Raw genomic sequence first — 21,459 nt, forward strand, 5'->3', positions numbered from 1 at the left:
AGTTCAGGACATTGGTCCACCAGAGACCTCCTGGCTCCATGTAATATCAAACGGCGAAAGCTCTCCCAGACAGCTCCATCTCAACGCTAAGACCCAGCTCCACTCAATGACCAGCAAGCTACAGTGCTGGACAACCCATGCCAAACAACTAGCAAGACAGGAACACAACCGCACCCATTAGCAGAGAGGTTGCCTAAAATCATAATAAGGTCACAGACACCCCAAAACACAGCACCAGACATGGTCCTGCCTACCAGAAAGACAAGATCCAGCCTCATCCTCCAGAACACAGGCACTAGTCCCCTCCATGAGGAAGCCTACACAACCCACTGAACCAACATTACCCACTAGGGGCAGACACCAAAAACAATGGGAATTACGGACCTGCAGTCTGTGAAAAGGAGACCCCAAACACAGTAAGCTAAGCAAAATGAGAAGACAGAGAAACACAGAGCAGATGAAGGAGCAAGGTAAGAACTGACCAGACCAAACAAATGAAGAGAAAATAGGCAGTCTACCTGAAAAAGAATTCAGAGTAATGATAGTAAAGATGATCCAAAATCTGGGAAATAGAATGGAGAAAATACAAGAAACGTTTAACAAGGACATAGAAGAACTAAAGAGCAAACAAACAATGATGAACAACACAGTAAACGAAATAAAAAATTCTCTAGAAGGAATCAATAGCAGAATAACTGAGGCCGAGAACAGATGAGTGACTTGGAAGATGAAATAGTGGAAATGACTACTGCAGAGCAGAATAAAGAAAAAAGAATGAAAAGAATTGAGGACAGTCTCAGAGACCTCTGGGACAAACATTAAACACACCAACATTTGAATTATAGGGGTCGCAGAAGAAGAAGAGAAACAGGAAGGGACTGAGAAAATATTTGAAGAGATTATAGTTGACAACTTCCCTAATATAGGAAAGGAAATAGTTAATCAAGTCCAAGAAGCACAGAGAGTCCCATACAAGATAAATCCAAGGAGAAACACGCCAAGACACATATAAATCAAACTATCAAAAATTAAATACAAAGAAAAAATATTAAAAGCAACGGGGAAAAACAACAAATAACATACAAGGGAATCCCCATAAGGTTAACAGCTGATCTTTCAGCAGAAAATCTGCAAGCCAGAAGGGAGTGGAAGGACATATTTAAAGTGATGAAAGGGAAAAACCTACAACCAAGATTACTCTACCCAGCAAGGATCTCATTCAGATTAGACAGAGAAATTAAAACAGATAAGCAAAAGCTAAGAGAATTCAGCACCACCAAACCAGCTTTACAAGGTATGCTAAAGGAACTTCTCTAGGCAGGAAACACAAGAGAAGGAAAAGAGAAGGAAAAGAACTACAATAACAAACCCAAAACAATTAAGAAAATGGTAATAGGAACATACATATCGATAATTACCTTAAATGTAAATGGATTAAATGCTCCAAGCAAAAGACATAGACTGGCTGAATGGATACAAAAACAAGATCTGCATATATGCTGTCTACAAGAGACCCATTCAGACCTAGGGACACATACAGACTGGAAGTGAGGGGATGGAAAAAGATATTCCATGCAAATGGAAATCAGAAGAAAGCTGGAGTAGCAATTCTCATATCAGACAAAATAGACTTTAAAATAAAGACTATTACAAGAGACAAAGAAGGACACTACATAATGATCAAAGGATCAATCCAAGAAGAAGATATAACAATTGTAAATATTTATGCACCCAACATAGGAGCACCTCAATACATAAGGCAAACAGCACCTCAATACATATGCTAACAGTCATAAAAGGAGAAATCTACAGTAACACAATCATAGTAGGGGACTTTAATACCCTAATTTCACCAATGGACAGATCATCCAAACAGAAAATAAATAAGGAAACACAAGCTTTAAATGATACACTAAACAAGATGGACTTAATTGATATTCACAGGACATTACATCCAAAAACAACAGAATACACTTGCTTCTCAAGTGCTCATAGAACATTCTCCAGGATAGATCATATCTTGGGTCACAAGTCAAGCCTTGGTAAACTTAAGAAAATTGAAATCGTATCAGGAATCTTTTCTAACCACAACGCTATGAGACTAGATATCAGTTACAGGAAAAAATCTGTAAAAAATACAAACACATGGAGGCTAAACGATACACTACTTAATAACCAAGAGATCACTGAAGAGATCAAAGAGGAAATAAAAAAATACCTAGAAACAAATGACAATGAAAACACGATGACCCAAAACTTATGGGATGCAGCAAAAGCAGTTCTAAGAGGGAAGTTTATACCAATACAATCCTACCTCAAGAAACAAGAAACATCTCAAATAAACAACCTAACCTTACACCTAAAGCAATTAGAGAAAGAAGAACAAAAAAACCCCAAAGTTAGCAGAAGGAAAGAAATCATAAAGATCAAATCAGAAATAAATGAAAAAGAAATGAAGGGAACAACAGCAAAGATCAATAAAACTAAAAGATGCTTCTTTGAGAATATAAACAAAATTGATAAACCATTCGCCAGACTCATCAAGTAAAAAAGGGAGAAGACTCAAATCAATAGAATTAAAAATGAAAAAGGAGAAGTAACAACTGACACTGCAGAAATACAAAGGATCATGAGCGATTACTACAAGCAACTATATGCCAATAAAATGGACAACCTGTAAGAAATGAACAAATTCTTAGAAAAGTACAACCTTCCAAGACTAAATCAGGAAGAAATAGAAAATATACACAGACCAATCACAGGCACTGAAATTCAGAGTGTGATTAAAAATCTTCCAACAAACAAAAGCTCAGGACCAGATGGCTTGACAGGCGAATTCTATCAAACATTTAAAGAAGAGCTAACACCTAGCCTTCTCAAACTCTTCCAAAATATAGCAGAGGGAGGAACACTCCCAAACTCATTCTACGAGGCCACCATCACCCTGATACCAAAACCAGACAAAGATGTCACAAAAAAAGAAAACTATAGGTGAATATCACTGATGAACATAGATGCAAAAATCCTCAACAAAATACTTGCAAACAGAATCCAACAGCACATTAACAGGATCATACACCATGATCAAGTGGGGTTTATCTCAGGAATGCAAGGATCCTTCAATATACACAAAGAAATCCATGTGATACACCATATTAACAACTTGAAGGATAAAAACCATATGATCATCTCAATAGATGCAGAAAAAGCTTTCGACAAAATTCAACACCCATTTATGATAAAAACCCTCCAGAAAGTAGGCATAGAGGGAACTTTCCTCAACTTAATAAAGGCCATGTGTGACAAACCCACAGCCAACATCGTTCTCAATGGTGAAAAGGGAAACTATTTCCACTAAGATCAGGAACAGGACAAGGGTGCCCACTCTCACCACTATTATTCAACATAGTTTTGGAAGTTTTAGCCACAGCAATCAGAGAAGAAAAAGAAATAAAAGGAATCCAAATCGGAACAGAAGAAGTAAAGCTGTCACTGTTTGCAGATGACATGATACTATACATAAAGAATCCTAAAGATGCTACCAGAAAACTACTAGAGCTAATCAATGAATTTGGTAATGTAGCAGGATACAAAATTAATGCACAGAAATCTCTTGCATTCCTATACACTAATGATGAAAAATCTGAAAGAGAAATTAAGGAAACACTCCCATTTACCATTGCAATAAAAAGAATAAAATACCTAGGAATAAACCTACCTAAGCAGACAAAAGACCTGTATGCAGAAAACTATAAGACACTGATGAAAGAAATTAAAGATGATCCAAACAGATGGAGAGATAGACCATGTTCTTGGATTGGAAGAATCAACATTGTGAAAATGACTATACTACCCAAAGCAATTTACAGATTCAATGCAGTCCCTATCAAACTACCAATGGCATTTTTCACAGAACCAGAACAAAAAATTTCACAATTTGTATGGAAATACAAAAGACACCGAATACTCAAAGCAATCTTGAGAAAGAAAAACAAAGCTTGAGGAATCTGGCTTCCAGACCTCAGACTATACTACAAAGCTACAGCAATGAAGACAGTAGGGTACTGGTACAAAAACAGAAATATAGATCAATGGAACAGTATAGAAAGCCCAGAGATAAACTCACATACATATGATCATCTTATGTTTGATAAAGGAGGCAAGAATATACAATGGAGAAAAGACAGCCTCTTCAATAAGTAGTGTTGGGAAAACTGGACAGCTACATGTAAAAGAATGAAATTAGAACACTTCCTAACACCATTCACAAAAATAAACTCCAAATGAATTAAAGACCTAAATGTAAGGGCAGACACTATATAACCCTTAGAGGAAAACAGGCAGAACACTCTATGACATACATCACAGCAAGATCCTTTTTGACCCACCTCCTAAAGAAATGGAAATAAAAACAAAAATAAACAAATGTGACCATAAACAAGACGAAAAGACAGCTCTCAGAATGGGAGAAAATATTTGCAAATGAAGCCACTGACAAAGGATTAATTTCCAAAATTTACAAGCAGCTCATGCAGTTCAATATTAAAAAAAACAAACAACCCAAACCAAAAATGGGCAGAAGACCTAAATAGACATTTCTCCAAAGAAGATATACAGAGATTGCCAACAAACCCATGAAAGGATGCTCAACATCACTAATCATTAGAGTAATGCAAATCAAAACTACAATAAGGTATCACCTCACACCAGTCAGAATGGCCATCATCAAAAAGTCTACAAACAATAAATGCTGGAGAGGGTGTGGAGAAAAGGGAACTCTCTTGCACTGTTGGTGAGAATGTAAATTGATACAGCTACTATGGAAAACAGTATGGAATTTCCTTAAAAAACTAAAAATAGAAATACCATATGACCCAACAATCCCACTACTGGGCATATACCCTGAGAAAACCATAATTCAAAAAGAGTCATGTACCACAATGTTCATTGCAGCTCTATTTACAATAGCCAGGACATGGAAGCAACCTAAGTGTCCATCGACAGATGAATGGATAAAGAAGAGGTGGCACATATATACAATGGAATATTACTCAGCCATAAAAAGAAACGAAATTGAGTTTTTGTAGTGAGGAGGATGGACCTAGAGTCTGTGATACAGAGTGAAGAAAGTCAGAAAGAGAAAAACAAATACCATATGCTAACACATATATATGGAATCTAAAAAAAAAAAAGTTATGATGAACCTAGGGGCAGGACAGGAATAAAGATGCAGATGTAGAGAATGGACTTGAGGACACGGGGAGGGGGAAGGGTAAGCTGGGACGAACTGAGAGAGTGGCATGGACTTATACACACTACCAAATGTAAAATAGATAGCTAGTGGGAAGCAACCGCATAGCACAGGGAGATCAGCTTGGTGCTTTGTGATCAGCTAGAGGGGTGGGATAGGGAGGGTGGGAGGAAGATGCAAGAGGGAGGAGATATAGGGATATATGTATAGCTGATTCACTTTGTTATACAGCAGATACTAACACACAATTGTAAAGCAATTATACCCCAATAAAGATGTTAAAAAAAAAAAGTGGCTTAAGGCTATTTCTAGCAGGACAATAGAAAATATCTAGGTCACTTCTTATTCTTTTGTGAAGAGGAGAAGAGCCACCAAATAAATCCTATCCTATGAGGTCACTAATCTTTGAACTCTAGACATTGGAGGTTGGATGGTTGTTAAATATTATATAATTCAATGTCCACATTTTACACACAAAAAGAAACCCAGAAAAGTGATAAAAAATTATCTAAGATTGCAGGTTTGGGGCTAGAACCCAAAGTTCCTGACTTCTAATCAAGTGCTGTTTTCTCTATATCACACTACCTCTTTTAGAGGTCAAAGGACTTTTCTCTTCCCATAGTTAGGCTGCACCTAATTATATCAATTAGACTCAGACTCACAGGGCTCATGCTGCTCTCCCTTTACACTCTCATCTTCAAAAAGTCTCCTTCATAGTTTAACAGATAATTTCTAAAAATTTTAAGGACTTACTTTGGCGTAGGTGGAAGAGAGACTACCAATGCAATTAAGGCATACTTCTTTCCTCTGAGCAATGTATGTAAATGTAAACATCTGATGCAGTATTCTCAGACACCCAAGTTATGTATGTGAAACGCATCACCACCACCCACTCAAGTTTTCTAATGGAAATCTCCCTTTTAGGTCAATGACTCCTTAATTCTCTAGGTCCCGTGGTAAAATCTTGAAGCTATTTTTGCTATTCTGGCATGAGAGTGAGAGTATCTGGTTTTTAATCCTTGTTCTACCATTAACCGATTAGTTTTGAAACCCTGGGCAAGTCCTACCTCTCTGAGCTTCATCTCCTCGGTCAGTAAAATGACTAGAGCACCAACTTGCTGTGATTCACTTTCCTTGCAAAACCAATCAAGTCCAAGGTGCTAGGCATAATCTTTCTTTCAGTCTTTCTTTTTTTCCTTTCCTATCTTTCTCCCTCTCTCTCTTCCTTCCTTCCTTCCCTTCTTTCTTTCTATTTATTTATTGCATATCTCTCAGATTTATCTGTCCTCTGTGTTCATCATAGCCAAGCCCTTCATTTCTGGATTATTACTAAACAAGCTATCAAGCTCTTCCGTGTAGATATGACTTGTTAAAAACGATTTTAAACAAGAGTTAGCCTAGAGGTATACAGGTTAGACTGGAGGCTATAAAACTAATTAAGAAGCCTATTACAATAAAGACCAATCTCACACCAAAAGCCTGTCAATCAAATCCCTCAAAAGCTGGCTTCAGTTGGCCTTTCTGCTCTTACTTCACATGATTCCTCAACACATGGCCTTTATGTCTTTAATGCTACTGTTTCTATCTTTCCTATGAGGAAAGTGCTTCCTTTTCGTAAAGTTATTTCCAATAGCTTCTTTAAAATCAATTTCTTCCATGGAGTCAGTAATCTTTCCTTTCTTTTAACTTTTATACACATATTAAGAGTGCCAACAATAATCCCCTTTTCTAACTCCCTCTAGTAAATATTGTTAGCATAAAAAAAGATGAGATGTAAAAACTCTTAACATTAACAGAAGAATGTATATAAAGTTTATATAACCTATTTTCTTTATTATCTCTTCTTGTTTCCTTTGCAAATTAAAATAAGCAAATGGTTGTTGACCTTTTTGGTAGAGGATTAATATATACTTTAAACTGCTTTAGAATATTTAATAAGAAAAATATTACAATGCATTTTCTTGGCTCTACCAACATTCTGAAGATGTCTGGACAAAAGTATATGAATTGTTACTAATTAATATATGTATAATTTAGGCAAATATTCAAATAAGCAGCGAGTAATGTTATATAAATGCTTGCAGAGTAACTTATTCCATTAAGAGATAAGCTCTGAAGACTCTATTTACATTTCAGTTATGAAACAATCAGTACCAATCTGACCAAATGCGTGTCAATGTTAGTCAATAACAGCAGAGAAGCGTTTGGGGAAAACTTAAAGTTTTATTTTCTCTCTTTCAGATTCTTTTATTGCTAATTTGAATACCTTCTTCAGAGAAAGGCCACAACTAGAGGAGTAAAAGGGTTTCATGTGGCAAGAGCAAAGTAGTACTGTCACATCCCATCAATCCTCTCAGCGCCCACTCTCCGAGAACGTTCACTGCATTTGTTCGTGCCGACTCCAAAAAAGATTGTCTCAAGAAATGAATTTCAAGCAGTTTTGGGTCCCATCACTACTGTCTATTTGTCGTAACTGAAAAAAATATCCACTATATTGCAAAAAGATTCTGTTATCCAGTATTTGTTAATTATGATTGAGACCAGAAACATACAAAGTTTCAAAGAAAACAAATGAAGGGAACATCTGAAAGTAATTTTCCCCCATTCTTTGTTGTTCTGCTACTCACGGCAAATCTTCCAAACTGGAGGCTTCATGTCTTGGATCCAATAGATCATAACCACATTCATTGTAGATTTCCAAATAGGAAATGTGCGTTGTATATATTTTGCTGCTGTCCTGATTGGGAAAGAGAAAGACATTATTAAATGGCTATAAATCACGATTCGGCTTAGAGAAAGATGAACACATTTATCACTAGTTTCCTCACAGTTTCCCTCCTTCACTCTCTCACTTTGTATGGTTTACATTTTCAGTTCGTGACACTTTCAAGTTGCCAGTTACCATATGCATGAGGCTTTTTTTTTCCCCCAATGGCCAACACCCATGATTACAAGCAACTTCAGTCTGTTATTTTTTATTAGTTCCACATTATACATAAAAAGTCAATATACACTTAAAATGAGCCAACTTGGTTGCAGAACTGTATAACACACCATTTTTTACTTTCCAGACAGAAAAAAGAACAGAACACAGAATTCTTACTTCAGTTTAAAATTTCAGTAGCCAAAGAGTTACCATCTTCAATCATAATTCCTTTTTAACTTTTCTAATATTCAAATTTCCAATGACAAATAGATAACAGACAATAAATAGATATGGAAAGTGAATTCCAGGGAACATAAATAGTTTAGATCAATCAGGTAACAGTAAGAGTGGACATTAACAGTTCACTACCTATACCTTACCTGTTGGGTTAATTTTCCTTGCCCAAGTGGCAAATTAGGGATATTCAACTATTGGTTAGGGAGAGGTATTTTCTGTGGGTCATTACCAAAATGCAATAATATAGGCATCAGTGTAAATAGGATAAAAGTCAAGGTGACTGGTCCTACTCTCAGTTCTGCCAACAGACCAAAAGGACCCACTCCCTCTGAGATGGAATAAAACAGGGAATTTTTTCAGGTCTCCAGAAAATTCCAAGCTCTCTTTTTCAATACCAAATATCAATAATAGCACTTCTTGTTTCCCCCAAAACACAAATGCTTCCATTTCTGCAAATATTAGAGTCTTGCTACTCATAAGAGGAGAATATATTTGTGTCTTCTGGCAAGAAGGTCGGCAGATTGTCAGAGAGGATATTCACAGAAAGGATTCTCATCTATATCCAAGACAATCCATTTGACAGGTGTTATTCAAAGAAGGAGAAGACCAAGTCACAGAGATGGGGGAGAGAACAGTGGCCTGCAAATCCAAAGCTGGAATGCTAGTCATACTAGCTCTGAGCTCCTACCAAGTCAGGCCTCTGTTTCCACACTCATTAAGGTGAAGAAACTGGATAACGACTCCCTCGGCATTCTTCAGATTAAAACGAATATGATTCTCTGGTCCTAGAATGTCTCAAACTATCCAAATAAAGATACTACCATTTCATAAAAATGAAATAATACATGAAAAACTAAGGCAGCTCTCAGCCAGCACATGACTGTAGTAAAACACTCAAGCTACAGCTGAAATTCCATGTTTGGTGTTCTATGAAGGTGACAGCATGGACTGAATCTTTACTAATCAAGTTTTTCCCAACCAAATGCCAGAAAGCCTGTTGATGTGGGTGACTCTGGCTGCTTATGCTGACAAACGGTCTATCAATTATATTAGTATCCTCATTTAGTAATGGCATCATATCAACATAATTTTGGGGATTATAGCTTGAATTAGTGCAGGAATCAGAGACTACAAATACTAGACAGACTCTGAGTGGCCTTTAGTCTAATCCAGTGTTTCCTAAAATATTACTTAAAATACTTGTGGAAAAAAGTGTTCCATGATCAGCATACATACTGTCCATCTCTGAAAGATTCTCGGAGCAAGTTAAAGCCCATGGGGAGTCACTCAGCAACATCCTGAGATCCTGTTTAAAACAACGTATTTCTAAAACTTATCTGAACGTATGTGAAATATCCCATAGATTATGGTTTGAGATTTTAGCATACGTTTATGAGTTCATCTTAGCATCAGACAAAACTGGGTTAGAACACTGGATCTGCCTTTATAACTGAGTGATCCTGCACCCTTAACCTCAGTTGTTTAATCATGAAATTGGGGATAATAACCTTTAGAATATGGCAGAACTGTTGTGACAGAGGAATAAGGTTCTATATTTTAAATCCTACCAAAAATGTGTGGACTGTTAATAGGCACCAATAAATCATTGCTGTTGCTGATGTTATTATTATTGCTGTTGTTATTATTTTTACTATTATTTCTAAAAGCCTCCAAATAGAGAATTCAGTATGTGAATACAAAAGGAAAGGAAAAGAAAGGCAAAAAGAACAGCCAACTTCTACGTTCATCAGCAGTGGAGAAACTCTCTTCTTTCAGAAACTAGAAGAAATAATAAAAAGTCAGGAAAATGGCAAGTCCATTGCCCAGAGATGATAGGGATAATGCCTTTGGCTCCTCTGGCTTCTGCATTTTCTGGGCTTTTATTGGAATACACACTTAAAATTCACTGAGCTATGTGGCAGCTACCTTTCCTTATTACTCCTTTTTTACTCTTTAGGACTGCCAGACTGTAATGTAACACACATGTTTCCTGCAGACAGCCTTTTCTCCTACCCCCAAACAAGTATGAACCTCACAATACTCAAAAATAATGAGCAGTGATTTCTAAAATAAATGAAATCAATTTTCTTCTTTTAAAATCTTTGCAAATGTGCTCCTATCACACTCACGGGCATTTTAGGACCCAGTATGCACTAGTTCTTAGTTTATCTTGAAATAAATATGTTGCATAAGTCAAATGTTTCGTTTAAGGATTCTGGAGAGCACCATGTGTCCTCTAAAGCAATCAACTGGGGGCATCTGAGTACCTGTCAGCATTTTTCAGCTAAACAATGAGGACAAACTTTATGAAGAACTTCAAAGTTGCCTCTGACTGGTTTCGCCATAGCTCAGTCGGGTTATAACTAATGTGTTGTGTCCCATTGTGTTAATCTGTTCGTCTACAAGGAGTTGTCCTGGCTATAAGCTGATCTGATGGGCTCGCTCCAAACCAAGAAGTTATTTAGAATCATTCGGAATGAGATGGGGTTTAGAGTAATGTCAATGACAAACAGATATAAAATAATGAACCCAACAGATGGTAGGTACTTGGGAGATATTTAGACTTTTAAAACTGTATTTTGGTAATCATAGACAAAATTTAAAAAGAGACAAATAGATTTTCTATTAGGAAAGAATTTGTTTATTCTGTTTAACTTAATCAGGGGAATTAGCTTCATTTGTTCTGAGTTTCAAAGGGTTCTTTGAAATTGTTCAGCAATCATTTGGCCACATGCATATATATATATATATGGACATTAATGGCTATAGTAATAACTATAATTTTTTGAGCATCTCCTATGTGCCAGGAACTGGACAATATCTTTAAATACAGTATATTCAACTCTCACAGCTACTCCACAAGCCTGAGACATTAAGGAACTGCCCAAGGCCACATCCTGTAAGTAGTGCACTTAGAACCAGGTTGGCCTGCACCAACTTCAATGATTCTCCCAAGACAGGATGCTCCCACATTAGGCCACAGCAACAAAAACTATTAGAAATTATATTACCAGTTGGCGAAATCTGGGAACAAAACAGAACAGCTAATGTCAGAAATAAATGAGTAAATGAAAAGAAAGGATTTGGATCCAACATATACACTATGCGCTATCCTTGCTTTTTCAAATTTTCTGGCATGCAGAGCTGGCATGTTTGCGCTAGTGAGTGATGAGCTGAACTAATGGGTAATTGCTACTTTATGGGTGGAAATTAGAATTATGCAGATCTCAGCAACTTCTTCTCATCTTTGCAACTCAGAATGCAAGCAGCATACAGTTGAGAAATTTTGGAAAGACTGTTACACTGACCTAGTTAGGACATTTGTTATACTTAATTGCTACAACCAAAGAATTGTTGGAACTAGTAGGGACGCTGGAGATCCTCTAGTACAATTTAGTCCCTACTTTCACAGACGGCAGAACTGAAACCCAGAGAAGTTAAGTGACTCATTACCTAGAATTTGTTTAAATACAACCAGCAAAATAAAGCCAGTCTGATACCCAGAGGCAGGGTATGTAGTGGTTAAAAAGCACAGAGTTTGGCATTGCACAGACCTGGGATGGAAGCTCCAGATCAGCTACTTATGAGGATGCAGAGAAAAATAAATGTAACCCAAGACTCAGTCTTCCCAACTATAAAATGGGGATAGAGATACCTACATTGTTAGTTCTATTAAATCTTGATAAAGCAACAGGCATTTGGAACCACACAATAAATGATGCATATAATATAGAGAGGAAACTCCTCTTTATAATAATATTAACTGCAATACGACTTTTACTGTGGTAAATTCCTCTGGGCTTCCATTAAAAGTGTGAAAAAGTACAACCACATTATCCTATTCAGTGCTTTAGTAGCTAAAACAAAGGTCCATTTTGGCAAAAGGATATTCTTCAACTTCTTAATGACAAATATAAGATACAAGTTGGTAAAGTGTGTTTTAACCTCCATGGGTGGATCAGAACAAACTCCCTTTGAGCCTTTGCTGAAGCAGCATCCCCTTTAATGAGAAGCACCTTCTGGATTTTCACCTCTTCAGCAAAATCCCAAACTTTCCTTAAATGTAAAGGCCAGAGTTACTACACAATGTTTCCTCATTTAGGTATAATATAACAAAATGTCACGATAAATTTTCCGCCCACAGTAAATTTCTGCTGAATATATCAAATATAAAGTGAACTTAAAGCTTCATACCTTTTGTAATTGCTCAAAAATGTATGACAGTGTCCTTGGGATAATGCCTCTGTCACTGTAGCGCTCTGCCCCACCTGTGATGGTGAATGTCTTACCACTGCCTGTTTGTCCATATGCAAAGATGGTACCATTGTAACCTGCCAGGACACTACATAAAGAAATAGCAAACTTTTAATATCAAAATGGCTAATTGTATTTGTATTAAATGGCTAGTATTCTAAGAGCAACTTGATTCAACACTACTGAAAAGACATTTATAGAAATATCTATAGAAATATTTATGTATGTGACTATCTAGCTAGAAATTATTTTTCATCTAGGAGTCTCAGCACATCAATCCTTTTTTCTGAGAGAGGACCCGTAACTCAAATGGGATCCAGTCATCTTAAATATTTTCTTTCTTTATTTCAATAAAATATTTATTTTAGAATACAATTGACCCTTGAACAACAAGGGTTTGAACTGTGTGGGTCCACTCATAAGCAGATTTTCTTCACTAAATACATACTACAGTACTACATGATCCTCAGTTGGTTGAATCCACAGATGCAAAACCATGGGTACAGGGGGATGGCTGTAAAGCTATACTTGGATTTTCAACTGCAGGGAGGGTTGTTGCCCCAACCCCTGCATTGTTCAAGGGTCAAATGTAGTCTACCCTTTTATATTTACAAAAAAGTTGCAAAGATAGTACAGGGAGTTCACATATATCCCACAGCTAGTTTCCTCTATTATTAATATCTTACACTAGTATTGTACATTTGTCACAATTAATGAACCAATTGAAATATTATTACAAACTCTATACAAATCTCCTTACTTTTTAATCTAATGTCTCTTTTTTCCCAGCTTTACTGAGATATAATTGACATATAACATATATAAGATTAAGGTGTGCAATGTGATGATTTGACACATGTATATATTGTGAAATGATTACCACAATAAGTTTAGTTAACACATCCATCAACATATCCATCACCTCAAATAATTATCTTTTTTGTGGTGATAACATTTAAGATTTACTCTCTTAACAACTTGTAAATACATAATACAGTATCGTTACCTATAGTCACTGTGCTGTATATTAGATGCTCAGAACTTACCCATCTTATAACTGGAAGTTTATACCCTTTGGCCAACATCTCCCCATTTTCTCTACTCCACAGTCCCAGGTAACCACCATTCTACTCTCTACTTCTTTCTCTTTTTTAAAATTTTATTTATTTATTCATTTGTTTTTCATTTATTTTTGGCTGCATTAGGTCTTCGTTGCTGCGAGCAGGCTTTCTCTAGTTGTGGCAAGCGGGGGCTACTCTTCGTTGCAGTGCACAGGCTTCTCATTGCAGTGGCTTCTCTTGTTGCAGAGCATGGGCTCTAGGTGCACAGGCTTCAGTAGTTGCAGCATGCGGGCTCAGTAGTTGTGGCACATGGGCCCTAGAGCATGAGGGCTTCAGTAGTTGCAGCGCGTGGGTTCAGTAGTTGCAGTGCGTGGGCTTCAGTAATTGTGGTGCATGGGCTTCAGTAGTTGTGGTGCATGGGCTCAGTAGTTGTGGCACATGGGCTTAGTTGCTCTGCGGAATGTGGGGTCTTCCCAGACCAGGGATTGAACCCGTGTCCCCTGCATTGGCAGGTGGATTCTTAACCACTGCACCACCAGGGAAGTCCCATGTACTCTCTATTTCTATGAGCTTGTTTTTATAGATTCCATATATAAGTGAGAACATATAGTATTTGTCTTTCTCTGACTTATTTCACTTAGCACAGTGCTCTCAAGGTCTATCTATGTTGTCACAAAAGGCAGGATTTCCTTCTTCTTTAAAGCTGAATAATATTCCATTGTGAACATATACAACATCTTTATCCATTCATCCATAGATGGCCACAAGTTTTTCCATGCCTTGGCAATTGCCTTGGAAGTGCAGATATCTCTTTGAGACAGTGATTGCATTTCCTTTGGATATATAGTTGACCTTTGAACAACTTGGGTTAGAAATGTGTGGATCCACTTTGACACAGATTTTCTTTTTCAATAAATACAACCAGCCCTCTGTATTCAAGGGTTTCACACCTGCAAATTCAACCAACTATGTATTGAAATTTCCATCCAGGGTTAGTTGAATCCACAGATTTGAAACCCATAGGATACAGAGAACCAAATATGGGACTTGAGTATTCATGGATTTTGGTAAATGCAAGGGGTCCTGGAATCAATTCCCCACAGATACTTCAGGTATACCCAGAAGTAGAACTGCCAAATCATATGGTAGTTCTGTTTTTAATTTTTTAAGGAAACTTTATACTGTTTTCCATGGTGGTTGCACCAAGTTACATTTCCACTGACAGTGTACAAGGGTTCCCTTTTCTTCTCTTGAAATCAGGTAGTATGATGCCTCCAGCTTTGTTCTTCTTTCTCAGGATTGCTTCAGCTGCTCAAGTTCTTTTGTAGTTCCTTACAAATTTTAGGATTTTTTTTCTATTTTTGTGAAAAATGCCATTGAAATTTTAATAGGGATTGCATTGGATCTATAGATGGCTTTAGGTAGTATGTTCATTTTAACAATATTAATTCTTCTGATCCATGAACATGGTATATCTTTCCACTTATTTGTGTCTTCTTCAATTTCCTCTTCAATGTCTTGTAATTTCCAGTGTACAGATCTTTCACCTCCTTGGTTAAATTTATTTCTAAGTATTTTATTGGTTTCGATGTTATTGTAAATTAAATTGTATTTTTTATTTCTTTTTCAGATATTCTGTTGCTAGTGTATAGAAACACAACTGATCTCTGTATTTTCATTTTGTATCCTGCAACTTTAGGGAATTTTTTGATTAGTTCCAACAGTTTTTTTGGTGGATTCTTTAGGATTTTCTATATGTAAGATCATATCATCTACAAACAGAGACAATTTTACTTCTTCCTCTCAAATTTGGATGGCTTTTATTTCTTTTCCTTGCCTAATTGCTCTGGCTTGGACTTCCAGTATTATGTTCAATGGAAGTGGTAAAAGTGGGCACTCTTGTCTTATTCCTGATTTTAGTGGGAAAGCTTTAAAGCTTTCACCATTGAGTATGATGTTAGCTGTGGTTTTATTATATATGGCATTTATTATGTTGGGGTACATTCTTCTTATACTAAATTTAGTTGAGAGTTTTTATCTTGAAAGAATGTTGAATTTTGTCAAATGCTTTTTCTGCACCTATTGAGATGATCATATGATTTTTATCTTCTATTCCATTACTGTGGTGTATCACATTTATTGATTTGCATATGTTGAATCATCCTTGCATTCCAGGGATAATCCTATTTGAACATCGTGTACGATCCTTTTAATATGCTGTTGAATTCAGTTTGCTAGTATTCTGTTGAGAAGTTTTGCATTTATATTCAACAGGGATATTAGTCTATAGTTTTGTGGTGTCCTTAGTCTGGCTTGTTATCAGTGTAATGCTGGCCTTGTAAAATGAATTTGGGAATGTTCCTTCCTCTCTAATTTTTTTAGAAGAGTTTGAGAAGGATTGGTGTTAATTTTTAAATATCTGGTAGAATTCACCAGTGAAACCATCTGGTCCCAGGATTTTCTTTGTTGAAAGGTTTCTGATTACTGATTCAATTTCTTTACTGTTATTGGTCTGTTCAAAGTTTCTATTTCTTCATGATTCCGTCTTGCTACACTGCATATTTCTAAAAAAGTTTTTCTAGGTTATCCAATTTGTTGGCATATTAAGATTCACAGTAGTCTCTTATGATCCTTTGTATTTCTGTGATGTCAGCTGTTATGTCTCTGTTTTCATCTCTGACTTTATTTGAGAATTCTACCTTTTACTCTTAGGCTAGCTAAAGGTTTATCAATTTTGTTTATCTTCTTTAAAAAAACAGCTTTTCATTTCATTGATTTTTTTCTATTGTCTTTCTGGTTTCTATTTTGCTCATTTCTGCTCTGATCTCTATTTCCTTCCATCTTCTAACTTTGGGCTTAGTTTGTTCTTCTTCTTCTAGTTCCTTGAGCTTTAAAGTTAGGTTATTTGTAATCTTTCTTTTTCTTAATGTAAGTATTTATAGTTATAAACTTCCCTCTTAGAACTGCTTTTGTTGTATCCCATAAGTTTTAGTGTGTTGTGTTTCCATTTGTGTTTCTTTCAAGTTATTTTTAGATTCCTCTTTTGATTTCGTCTTTGACCCTTTGTTTATTCAGGAGTGTGTTGTTTAATTTCCACACATTTGGGAATTTTCCAGTTTTCCTCCTGTTATTGATTTCTAGTTTCATACCATTGTGGTTGGAAAAGATATTTGGTATAATTAATGTTCTTAGATATTCTAAGGTTTTTTGGTGACCTAATATATGATCTATCACACATGGAGAATGTTCCGTGTGTGCTTGAGAAGAATGCATTCTGCTGCTGTTGCTAGGAATGTTCTGTATAGGTCTGGTAGGTCCATTTGGTCTAACGTATAGTTCACATCTAATGTTTTCTTATTGATCTTCCATCTGGATTATCTATCCATTGTTGAGAGAGAGGTATTGAATTCCACTACTGTTATTGTATTGTCTACTTACACCTTCAGATCTGTTAGCATTTGCTTAGGTGCTCTGATGTTGGATGCATATATATTTATAATTATTATATCCTCATGATGAATTGACTCCTTTATCATTATGATTAACTTTGTTTCTTGTTACATTTATTGGTTTACAGTCTACTTTGTCTGATATAAGAACATTCTTGCTTTCTTTTGGTTTCCATGTGTGTGAAATATATTTTTCCATCCCTTCACTTGAGGTCTACATGTGTCCTTAAAACTGAAGTGAGTCTCTTATCAGCAGTATATAGTTGGGTCTTGTTTTTTAATCCATTCAACTACTCTGTGCCTTTTGACTGGAGAATTTAATCCATTAACATTTAAAGTAATTATTGATAGGTAAGGATTTAATAATGTCATCTTATTCATTGCTTTCTGGCTGCTTTGTAGTTCCTTTGTCCCTTTCTTCCACTTTTCCTGTCTTTCCTTGTGAATTGATGATTTTCCATGTGGTATGCTCTGATTCCCTCCTTTCTATCTTTTGTGTATATCCTGTGAGTTTTTGCTTTGTGGTTACTATGAGGCTTACATAAAATATCTTAACCATATAACAGTTTATTTTAAGTTGATAACAACTTAACTTTGATCACATACAAAAATTCTACCCATTTACTCCTTGCCCCATATTTTATGTTTTTGATATCACAATACCTCTTTTTATATTGTGTATTCATTAACAAAATATTGTAGCTATAATTATTTTTAGTACTTTTGTACTTTAAACTCTATACTAGAGTTAAACAATTAACACATCACCATATTACAGTATTAAAGTGTTCTGAATTTGACTATATACTTACCTTTACCAGTACGTTTTATCTTTTCATATGTTTTCATGTTGCTAATTAGTGTCTTTTCATTTCAGCTTGAAGAACTCCTTTCAGCATTTCTTGTAAGGCAGGTCTAGTGGTGATAAACTCCATCAGCTTTTGTTTGTTTGGGAAAGTATCTCTCCCTCATTTCTGAAAGACAACTTTGCCAGTGAAGTATTCTTGGTTGGCAGGGTTGTTTTTTTTTTTTTTTCTTCTTTCAGCACTTTTATATATCATTCCACTCTCTCCTGGGCTGCAAAGTTTATGCTGAGAAATCTGCTGATAGCCTTATGGGGTTTCCCTTGTGAGGAATTTTTTTCTTGGTGTTTTTAAATTTTTCTCTTTGTCTTTGATTTTAGACAGTTTTATTTTAATGTGTCTTGGATAAGACCATTTTGGTCTGAAATTTTGGGGTGACCTATTAGCTCCAGGAACATAGATGTCCAAATCTTTCCCCAGATTTGGGAATTCTTAGCTATTATTTCTTTAAATAAGATTTCTGCACCTTTATCCCTCTCTTCTCCTTCTGGGACTTTAATAATGAGTAGATTCTTTTAATGGCATCCCATACTTCATGTAGGTTTTCTTCACTCTTTTTTATTCTTTTTTCTTTTTGTTCCTCTAACTGGATGATTTCAAATGACTTTTTTTCTAGTTAATCAATTCTTTCTTCTGCTTGGTTGAGCATGCTATGGAAGCTTTCTAATGAACCTTCAATTCAGTTATTGTACTCATTGACCCTAGGATTTTTGTTTGTTTGTTTTTTTAATGGTTTCTATTTCTTTGTTGAACTTCTTATTTTGTTCATGCATTGTTTTCCTAATTTCATTTAGTTATCTATCTTTGTTTTCTTGTAGTTCACCAAATTTCTTTAAGCGGGTTACTCTGAATGCTTTGTCATACAGTACATAGATCTCTATTTCTTTAGGGCTGGTCATTGGAGCTTTATTAATTTCCTTTGCTGATGTCATGCCTGCATGGGTGAACTTGGATCCTGTGTCCACAGGGGCTGACCAGGCACTGGGAATCACTGCAGTTGGTCTGGCATCTGGGTCCAGTCAAGAGCAGGGGTGGACTGGGAGCCTGAGTTCACAGGAGCTGGCTTGGAGGCTGGTTCACAGGAGCCAGCCTGGTGCTATGGCCAGTCTGGAGCCTTGGGCTACAGGAGCTGGATTATTATAGAATATTTCTGCTCAACAGAATTTGTCACCAGTTATATAGCACTATCCCATTAGCAATGTCATTTGAATATATATATTTCTTAGCCATAAATGCTCTAGGTAAATGAAGTCTATGACTTTAAGTATCAAACATTAAACATTTTTTATTGATTTTTTGATAGGAAACCTTCTAAAATATATTAGGCATTCCTGTCTTGAAAAGCAAAGGATACAGAGAACAAATTAGCATTTTCATTTTGATTTAGCTAAAACCTATGAAAAGTGAGTACTGTAGTGTGCTACACTGGCACCTGATGATTGTTACGTCTACTTTTTTAACTTAAATAGTCTCTCTTTCTACCAGGTGTCCTAATATACTGTCCTCTAATATGTGCTCACTCTCCCCCCATCTTCAGTGAAATAGAAAACCAAATGGCAAAGCTTCATAGACTGCTATATAAAGATTTTTTAAATGTAAGTTCCACCTATATATACTCTATGGCTATTTCTGTATTACATTGCTACAATAAAAAACTAAACAAAGAAATGTAAATGGGCAAAATTTGTCTCCAGTTCCTTTCTGTACAGCCTCCTCATCCAGACTCAATCTGCTCCCTCTCCATTGGGCACTAGGAAATTTCATATGCTTCCAGTCTCATCTGTCCTAAGGGAAAATACTAATTAAAAATAAAGATGGTGGGATAAGGACCTTTAAAATTTATTTCTCCACAAGAACAATGGGAACAGTGGCAAATATAGTAAAAATCAAATTTTTTAGAACCCAAAAGTTATCCAAAGGCTCACAACAGTCCAAGTAGTGCTTACTCAAGAAAAATGGCTGAGTATCAGTAAAAACAGTGAGCTTTATGGTATTTTAACCTAATCATCCCCAACTCCATGGTAGCCTTGAAAGACAATAGCCTTGCAACCACAGTAAGTGTGACTGTGCAAACTAGCAACCAGGAGACTAGCAACAATTGGGGGGCAGTGCAGGTTTGGAGCTCCCCAAAAAGCCCAAAGAGATGTACTTCTCTGATCTGTCTGGAAGCTCCCTGGAAAAGCCCCACTCTCAGCACTTGTCATTGTCTGAGCTGATTCAGAGTTTACTCAGTGCAAAGAGCCCTCTCTGCATGGTGTTTATTGAAAAACAAAAAAAAATCAGTGTAAAGTGTCTAATATTACAGTTGCCCTAACCTGCAATGCTAGGAGGCAAACAAGAGGGTGAACAAAAGCTTACAATAAACATCTGTGGAATGATATGTCTATAAGGGGGTTTGAAAAGTTATGATATATTCCTGGGGCACTAGAGGGACACATACACATGCAGGGCTATGTGCATGCCCAGGGAAGACCTGAGAAGGTCATTATATCTCACTTCTGGCTGACCTTGAGGCTCTGCACAAGCATAAAGTGAAGGCTAAGGCAGAGTTATAAATTTCTAGAGCATTGAAGGGGTGCCCCAACACATACACAGAGTCCTTCATCAAAAGCTTGGAGACTGACTGGTTCAAGGCATTTATGGAAATCTCTGTCCAATCATTAGCTGATGACTAAGCAACTGAGCAGGGATTTCAGAGGCTGCATACAACAAAGAATATAGACTTTACAGAATTAGTCTAGAAAATTCACTAAACAAACAAACCAGCAGCAGCAACAACAATAACAAACAATAATAACAAACCCTGGGGAGGGTAGGCATGTGATTTTCAGAACTGTCATATTATATTACTTAAAATGCCCAGTTTTCCAACAAAAAAATTTTGAGACATGCAAAGAAATAGGAAAGTATTTCCCATACACAATAAATAAAATGTTTAATAGAAACTGTCCTGGAGGAAGCCCAGACTACGGCTCACTATCTAGTTAAATAATTTATTTATTTTAAATATGTTCAGAGAACAAAAGTAAAGCAGGTTTAGAGAATTAAAGAAAGTATGAGAATAATATCTCACATAAAAAAGAATATTGATAAAAATAAATTTTTAAAAAAGAACCAGTAGAAATTCTGGAGTTGAAAATTAAGATAACCAAAATTTTTTTTTTTAATTCACTAGAACAGCACGTTTGACTTAATAGAAGAAAGAATCAGTAAACTTCAGGGTAGGTCAATTGAGATTATCCAGTCTAAGGAACAGAAATTAAAAAGAATGAAGAAAAATAAATAGAAACTTAAGAGATCAACATACACATAATGGGAGTCCCAGATGGAGAGGGGAGAAATATTTAAAGAAATAATGGCCCTAAACTTCCCAAATTTGATGGGAAACATTAATCTATAATATATTTCAAAGAATCTC

At 36.1% G+C, this 21,459-nt stretch overlaps 1 protein-coding gene across 1 annotated transcript in view; it reads right to left on the reverse strand.

The window, feature by feature from the left end:
* The window catches only part of KIF6 (kinesin family member 6), a 403,702-nt gene that overhangs the window by 313,774 nt on the left and 68,469 nt on the right, over positions 1–21,459 (reverse strand). The window contains exons 4-5 of the mRNA XM_082347818.1: positions 12,609–12,756; positions 7,879–7,988 (exon numbers count right to left, since the gene is read on the reverse strand). Of these exons, the coding sequence (XP_082203944.1) occupies positions 7,879–7,988; positions 12,609–12,756 (258 nt within the window). The remainder of the gene's footprint in view (positions 1–7,878; positions 7,989–12,608; positions 12,757–21,459) is intronic.

The sequence above is a fragment of the Balaenoptera borealis genome (assembly GCF_965194805.1).
Source record: "Balaenoptera borealis genome assembly, chromosome: 12".
Lineage (NCBI taxonomy): Eukaryota > Metazoa > Chordata > Mammalia > Artiodactyla > Balaenopteridae > Balaenoptera > Balaenoptera borealis.